The 8689-nt window shown below is 41.7% G+C and overlaps 1 protein-coding gene across 4 annotated transcripts in view; it reads left to right on the top strand.

Moving 5' to 3' along the window:
- The window catches only part of JAKMIP2 (janus kinase and microtubule interacting protein 2), a 37262-nt gene extending 29935 nt beyond the window's left edge, over positions 1–7327 (top strand). For 3 of the 4 annotated variants that reach the window (XM_074552372.1, XM_074552370.1, XM_074552368.1), the window contains exons 21-22: positions 124–196; positions 4754–7327. In XM_074552372.1, coding sequence (XP_074408473.1) covers positions 124–174 — 51 coding nt within the window. In that variant the 3' untranslated portion in view covers positions 175–196; positions 4754–7327. The other variant, XM_074552371.1, reaches the window with a different exon arrangement.
- The last annotated feature ends 1362 nt before the right edge of the window (positions 7328–8689 follow it).

An 8689-nucleotide genomic window follows, 5' to 3' on the forward strand; every position in this document is an offset into this window, starting at 1 on the left:
ATGAGTAACAGTGTTTTCTGAATTAATAAATACTCGGAGTTGTTCTACAGAGTGCAAAAATAATTCGGATGCTTACAGTGCCATTATCTTTAATTTTTACACAGTCTTATTTTTCTTTTGCAGTTTCTATTTCTGTTCTTGTTCTTCTCTCTTGCCTTTATTCTTTGGCCTTGATGTCAATGTGCCTCTTGGAAAGGTAAGACTGTTTTATTTATTTCCTCAAAGCTACCACTTCTTGCACAGACCGGAGGATCACATCCTTGTGTGTTCTTGTGGATGTTTGGAGTCAGCAAATGCAGCAGGTTGTTGTCGATTTGCAGTAGTTCATAGTAGGGGGTTGTTGTACTGCCAAGCTGCTGGTGATATTGTGCTATTCATAATTGTAAAAATAAAAGCTAACAAGGAATTTCACAGTATCAAAAAGCCAAGGGAATTGCAGGGGAAATTTAATGTTGATGTTTACAAAGGGATGCAGATGGAAAACAGTTAAAATAACCTCAACCGTAAACACACTCTGAACTAGCACTGAGGAAGGAGATCAAGATTTTGAAACAATAGAACAGCAGCTCTACTTTTTAAAACAAGTGTCCCGTAGCAGGAAAAATACAAAGAAAGACAAGGAAGAACGATCAACTGCTGAGAGACAGGAAGGGAGAGATAGAGAAATGGAAGTATTTTTCTGGCTCAGGAAGTGACACTGCTAATAGGAGGTATTGGAGAGGTCTAAAAAATTTGTCATAGAATGGATGGATGGACGGACAGACAGCTTGCTATTGTTCACCATCTAATAGAATCAATTACCATGTAACAAGCTTAAAGAAACAAAAATTCAAAGTTAAGGGTACAGGTGGTAAAGAAGTCTTTCACGTATGCTTAGCAGCTGAAAGTTCTGAATTCAAAAGGGAATGTGAAGATGGGGAAATAAATCAGAGAACTATAATGGTCCCATTTTTATCTGTGCCTAGCCACTTCCAGAGCAAGGATGCTGGGCTAGGACAATTTTTCTTTTCATCCAGGATAACAAAAGTAGAACATAGCATAGAAAACATAATGTTAAAGTCTCAAGAACATGTAATGACAGCATAATTTTCTGATTTGAGGACAGACCCATACCATTAAATTTATCAGTCTCTCTTGGCTCTGGCTTCAGCTGTGTTAATGAATAATTCCTCTGCTCTCCACCTGATAAAAGCTGAGATACAGTTGTGTGAAATATGTTCTGCCCTTCCACCATTTGTACCAGCTCATTTTTTGTTTCCAGATACAATTCAAGGTATTGATTATAATTAAGTGGCATGGGTCATGTTTGGTGGGTTTTCCTTTTCCCTTTAAGGAAAAGCCCCTACTTCGTGTTTTATTTCAGCTAGATCCAAGCTTTCATTTGCAGTTTTGTGCTGATGCAGAGACAACTATCAGAATTAGTCACTTCAGCTGGGATCCACTGTGTCCTTGTTTGGCCAGACCTCAAAATGAATGTTTCCATGGGCTGAGGCAGCAATATACCTGGAGGCTGGCTTGAACGGGCAACAACCCATAGAGAAGAATTAGGAGAAATGCAGACAGATCAGTGATCACAGCTCTTGTGAACAAGAGTCAGTATCATTATCAAGTTGCTGCAGTTTCAAACATACTGCCTTGATCCAGTGATTATGAAACACAATAACTTATGACTGCATTAATTGTGTTCCTACTGCAGGATTTCTGAGAACCATGGTACAGCATAGTATAGCTGTGAGATGTTTTAGGTATCTCTGACTGGTGGAAGTTTGACTTCACAGTTTCTTGCTTATTCATAATGGAGAAAAAAATTAGAAACTATTCTGAAGTGACCAAATTGTGGACAGAATAATTTTAAGAAGCCAAGATTTTCACAGTACACAGTAGTAGCAAATAACTTTCTATGACTATGTCTTTTGCTGTACCACAGAATCATGAGTCTAGAACAAGCAGTCAACCTAGAGGGAGATTCCAAATTAAAAAAAATATTGGATTTAAGGTGCATCTTGAAAAATCACAGGAACTTGTAGTGACATTTGTGAGAACCTGCCTGCATGACTTTTTTCCATTTGCCTGTACTGTTGTCCTTTTTTCGTTCCTGTCACAACTGAAATAATGTCCTTGTGCAGCATATGAGAAAAACTTGGGCAATAAGAGGTTCAGAGTTTTCTATATATACAGTTTGCACCTACATTTTCCACCAGTGTGGGTATGGCATTGGTTCTCTAATGAGTATTTGCCTCTTCTAGTACAGCTACAGAATTGGTGAGCTTTTACATCCTAGTATTACCAATACCAATCTGCTAATACCATTTGCTAATAACACTTAGGTCCTTTTGGTCTAATTTTTGAGGGCAGGTATTGGCTGGTTAGTAAAGCTAATGAGAGGCTTGAGGTCAGAACTCCATATTTTTCCTAAGTTCTTGGAGGTTTGCTATTTTTCACTTGGAGTCATCCTGCCTCCATGGGCTGCTGGGTCCTGTTCAGCTCTTGCTCTTCACGGAGCTGATGCACATCTTGCTGTCATGTTCATTGAACAGGACTAAAAATCAAAACAATATAAACATTTATGTGCTGTCCTTAAGGCATACACGACTGTCCCAGCTGCACAATTGACCGATGTCATTGCAGGGGAATTTACATGGATCCATTAGGGATTGTGTCAAGAATTCACTTCCCTCCTCACGCCCTTTCTCTCTCCGCCCTCCACCCCCCATTCTGGCCCAATCTCCTTCAATGGGTTTTCCTCTTGTTTTACATAACATCTAAGGTTTAGCAGGTGTAAATCCCTTCGAGATCACTTTGTTGAACCCAGGAATGCTGCTCTAACTACAATGCCAAGATGAGTTTCACTCATTGAAGTCACTGTTGCTCCATAATGGCTGGTCCCTGGAGCACACAGCGGTCCAGTTCCCCATAGAGAAGATGAGAAGCATCAGCAGGAGCTGAAATGTGGGTTACAGCCCCATAAAGCCTGCTAGGCAGTTGTGGCACTCCTAGGACCACTCAGGAGGTGAAGGGTTCTTTTGCCTTTCCCATCCTTCTTTTACATATTTGGCTTGATGAACATCAGGTAGGGATCAACAAGACAGATTACAGTGAGCTGAGTGACAGAGGAAAAGAGCCGTGACAGTAGTGGAGACACAGTGACTTAGAGAATCAGCATTGACTGTGAAGGTGGAAAAATCTTACGGGAGAGGTGTGTGTGGGGGATATATAAACTCAATGCTTTTCCAGAGGATCTGCACTGCTGTGAACTCCCTTGAACTGTAAAGACAGCTGCAGCAGGCCCAGCATCACAGCACGCATGATACCTGTAGAGTGTTTTACCAAGGCCAGTCACTCCACAGGTGCAAAGCATCAAGTCTTGTAGCAGTTCCTCAAAAACAAGGTAATGGTAAGCTCCTCATCCCCTGCCTTCACCCCTGCATTTTCCTCTATGGGATCCTCTCCCCTCAGTACCTGAGGGGAAATCTCCAGACACAGGCAATTTGGGAATGGTGTTGGCAAGAAGGAGAGGGATTTTAGCAAAGTCATATTCTCCAAGGCTGGAATACATGGAATTGGAGAGAATAACTAACATTGATTTGTGTTGCCCATTCACGTTAAAAAACACCGCCTACCCAGGTGATTTAATTCAGCAAAGGTGAGCACGGCATGGGGAGTGTGCCATCAGCATTTCTTCTTACAACTATTTAGCTGTATATTTTGTCATATGTATAATATACTATATATATACTACAAAACTGCTTTACTTCTACTGGATGGAAGTGAACTGTCGTAGCCTTATCATAAGGGACTTCATACAGATCCCTGACAAAACAAACAAAAAGCCCAGTTCATCCTGGGGAGCCACTTGATGGTGAAAAGTCTTTGGTTTTGTTCATGCCTTGGTGCAGTTTATCCTTTGCCAGTCTTTTAACCAGGAGAGAGAAATCCACAATGTGGTCACAGATGATACCTTCTGGTTTCCTTCTCACCCAGAGTGAACACTTGACTCACTGCTGTACTGCAATAACAAAGGACAAGAATGTGCAAATGAAGGAAGCCACGTGCAGCAGATACAGTATCCAGACCAGAAGCACTCTCATTTCTGTTTATATGGGATTTTCCTACCTGCATTTTCTCTGTGCTTGTGAACATATGTATGCACTTATTTGTGACCACATAAGGAAGTGTGGTCCGTGTGGATTTTGCACCCAGTGAAATTTACTATGTAGGCTTAAATGCTGAGATAACAAAGACAAAAATATGCCCTTTTTCCCCTTGTCTCAAACCTGAGAACCAAAGTTATTTTCTATAGGTAAGGTAGGCTTTCTCAGAACATCAGCAGTTTCTGTTTGCCTCAGTGCTGCATTAGCCAAAATTCCGGCTTACTCTGACACCCCAAGGATATTGCCTGCTGCCATGGCTCTTGTTATGGGAGAATTGTAGGCAGCTTTGGTTCAAGAGTCATTGAAACTTATGCATACTACTCATGTGAACATGCCCATGGGGACTTTTATGCACCACAGGGTTGAACTTCATGGGGTTTCAATGGACAAGCTTATCAAAATACACAGAATTCTCATAAGTGCTTTTCATGCAGACAAAACCAGTTTCATACTGATAGCTACAAGAACTAGCCTTTTCAGCTTTCTGATTTTGATATATTGATTCTATCTTGGCAAATCTGGGATAGGTAGGTAGAGGAACTTAGAAATGTATACCTTATCTGATACAGACGTTCTTCTTTTTTTTTTTTTTTAACTTTTAGAGTGCCCGACCACACAGATAAGTCCTTATAAAGGCAAATGCTTCCACCCCTCGATGAAGAGAATATTGTTTACACCTGTTTTCAAATGTATAAAAATGAACAACCTGTAGCCAAGACTGCAACCACCTTGTATTTTAAAGCCATCACTCAAAATTTGTTACCTGACAATTCCTGTCTAAAGCTATGATATATGCTGCATCTAATGAAATCCTGTATGTTGAAATTACAAAAGGGGAAGAAAAATAAACTCATAACCTATATCACCTAGGAAGAACTTAAAGGGAAGGGACCACTTTCAGCTGATCAAGTCAGTGTGTCTTGGGCATGGAACCAAAGTTACAATTGAAAAATCTATTCCTGCTGTGCAGGGCAATCATTTAAATGTTTCCCTGTCATCTGACAAATGGATCAAAAATGAACAGATGAGAGTAGGAGAAACTCAAGAGATGCTGACAACAAAGTGTTCAATTTGAAGTATGTGGCTTTCTCGCTGCAGGGACTCCTGCTCTCCCTCTTTGGTTTTAACCTCAGGAACAAATGACAGCTGCAATGTGGAAGGAAGAAAGGAAAAAAGCCCCAGTCTGTGTTACTGCAGGGTGGGCAGGACAGATCACCATGTTTTGTGCTTGAGATTGTTACACAGCACCACCTGCCTTGGCCCAGGCATGGAAGAAGAGGGTGGATGGCATAAGGAGGGTTTCCAGTGGAGCTGAAGCCTTATCTCTCTTCACCATCCCTCCATGAAGAACAGCCTGTCTATTATCAGATACTTTTCATACTCTTTAAAGACTGCCATTGAGATAATAAAACCAAGACTATACTTGGTTTCACTATAGAGTAACCACTGAATTGGACCTACAGAATAGCTTCTGAGAAAGAAGAGAGATGTTGGAGGACAAGGCAGGGAGGAAAGCTAATCCCCTTATCCATGTGACATGATTCACAAAGCATCAGCTTCCAACTGTTTTGTCCCAGCTTGGAAAAAAAGTTTTGGTTCAGCTTGTCAACTGACTTTGTTGACTTCCTGACCAATGATACATAGACCGAAAATGGGGAAAAACATTGTGAACACAACCTTATTACAGAGAAAAAATATTGCTTGTCTGTTTAGATTTTTCCACAGTTAAGAGTAACTAAAAGTAGTTTTCATTTGAAAGCATTACTTACCTCTGTAATCATGAAGCCTGGAACCCAGCCGTGGTGCCTCCCTGAGGTCATAGGTCCAAGCACCCATCACTTTGTCAGAAATGCAGGTCCATGCACCCCAGCAGTCTTTCAGAAGAGCACTCCCTGAGGAGCACAATGCCTGCAGCAATCACTGTGAGTCCTGTGCTGAGGGAAGGAGTGCAGCCAGCTGCACCCACCCTCCCTTTCTCGCTGGTGGGCTGACAGTACACTTCTCAGTGCCTCTGGTTTCATCTTCTGGGGAACGGAGTCCTGCCTGTTCAGACTTTGGATTCCTGTGGCCAGGCTCTATCTGCAGTGGAGCCTTAATTTTAACTGGAAGAAATGGATTTCTGTACTAAAAACTAGAAAATTAAGGGCCAGAATACAGCTTGTGCATTACTTACACCTTCAAAGCAGGGATCACATGTACCAACATCTTACGCACATCAGAAGCTTTTGAAGAGCTTTCGAAGAGTTTTTCAAAGATCTTCTCCTTTGCTTGCCTGTTTACTTTTACAGACAAAGCAGCTGAGGCACAAAGCAGTGAGGTTACTTGCCGGAGCAACTCAGCACATCAAAAGCAGTTCCTTAGCCATAGGAGGGAGGGAGTTTCTCTGGTGTCAATGATGCCTGCCCCTCACAGATAGCTTTTTTTTTTGGCCAGAATAGCTTTTAATCAGTAATGTCCATTTGACTAACTGCATTGCAGTTTCTCCACAAAGACTGCTAACATCCTTATTCCTTGAGTGCCAGGAGATAGTGTTAAACCTTCCATGGAAGATTAGAAGTTATTAGCGAGTGATTTTTTTTTCCTGCTCCTTAAAGTTAATTTAAATTATAGAATGACCACATCTTCTTGAAACACTGGCTCAGCCAAGGGGTTTACTGAGTTCTGGCACCAAGCTGTATGTTTGCTGGCTCATTTTTAAAGAAATATGCTTGTAGGTAGATATGCTACATGACTGCAGGCATATTGCATGTTTTTTTTCAAATTCCTTTCCCTAGCAGAAGACTCTGTGAATAAGGTTGTGCTTTCCATGAGCTAGCAGTTCAGTCCTGGAGCTCTGGAGTTGGGCCCTGAAGAGTGGTCCCACTCCTGTGACAGCTGGAGATTACTGAGCAGCTTAACAGCAGCTTGTTAGCTACTGGGAGCTTTCTCTCTGGTTGTTCCTTCCCACCTCACTCTTTTCTCCTCTGTTGCAGCATCAGGTAATTTGCCACCTTCAGGTGGCTTTCCTCAGTGTTAGGGCTGGCAGTTAAAGCACTGAGTTCTTGCAGAAGAATTAGCAGCTCTTGGTTTCAGTGATGGTGCAATAACTTCCACGCTGGTTTGGTTTAAAAAAAAAACCCTAGAAACATTTATTTCAGGCAATCATACAGAAGGTTTATGGCACAGTTAGAAATACACACTTTTACAACATACCTAACTGGTCTTGTGGCAGGCTTCATTATTTAGACTCCCTAAGTCATGTTATCTTATTTAATTTCTCTTTTTTGTCTAATTTGCCCTGCCTTGCTCCTGTGTGTATACATATGCATGCAGGTATTGCATTGCCAAGGGTTCAGGGTGGGATGGGTGCTGGTAGTCTGACTGCAGCAGACCTGGATCTGCAAACTTTTCAAAGATTGTTCTTGCCTCCAGGGAGCTGAACCACCGCTGCTTTACTCTCCTTGCAGCATAACACATGCCATGCCTAAAACACACATGCTGATGTGAGTTAATGGAACTTTCTGCTATCAGCTAGATAAAATGAGTTTCATGTCTGTGTGTATATATATATATACACATGTATCTATATGTATATGTACATATATATACATATATATGCATATACTTACCAATTCCTGATTGTATATAGAAATATTGCTGTAGCTTACAAAAGTATACTTTAATCTAGGCATGGGGAACTGAATCCAGATTATTCCTCCAGGTTTACTTTCACATCTCATGGGCAGCTAATTTTTTGATTCTTTTTTTCTGGACCCGTCACTCTCCTTTGACTGTTAATCCTGGGCTTTCTGCTGTTCCTGATGTTCATTGAAGCAAAGGATTGAGAATCCTCCCTCAGATTAGTCACTGTAGCCAACCTTCCCTCCCCAAAGCCAACAACAAAAATAAAATCAATGTACTGCAGCCTTTGAGGACAGCAAATACAGCCCTGGATCCCTCCCGTGCATCCCGTCAAGGCTGTTCAGGAGTGGCAGCACTCCAGGCTATCCATCCTGCCAAAGGCACAAGGTGAGCCACAGAAGGTAGTACAAATCAGCTTGACCACAATTGACTTGCTTTTTTTTCCCCCAAGTTATGAGACTTCGAAGACTATTTTTTGAATTTAAACACTTCAGATGAGGGCCTGGTTACATGAGATGAGTTTAGGCAATTGGGGTTGCAGTAAGGAAATGGTACTTCTTGCAGTGTTGTTACCAGCATGGCTCACAGGTCCATCCTTTCTTACTGATGTGCCTGGAGGACAATGGAGAATTTTTTTTTAGGTGTTGTTAATCGTCCAACCACCTACCATTATGTCAGTGGGAAACATCCGCTGAAACCCGAAGCTTTCAGTTCTATGGCATCCCATGAGGACTGTCCAGGCCAGGCTCTCCTGACATGAGCAGGGCTCAGAGAACACTCAGCTGCTGGTGATCCAAAGGGTTTTTTCTTCCCCTGCCCTCTCTCACATCAGCACCTCTGTGGTTTTATATATACTTTTTGTTCCAGATTTTTTTGGTGTCTATTCCAGAACAAAATTGTAAATTACTTGCAGAATG

Source organism: Zonotrichia albicollis, chromosome 15 (genome assembly GCF_047830755.1).
Source record: "Zonotrichia albicollis isolate bZonAlb1 chromosome 15, bZonAlb1.hap1, whole genome shotgun sequence".
Taxonomy (NCBI): Eukaryota; Metazoa; Chordata; class Aves; order Passeriformes; family Passerellidae; genus Zonotrichia; species Zonotrichia albicollis.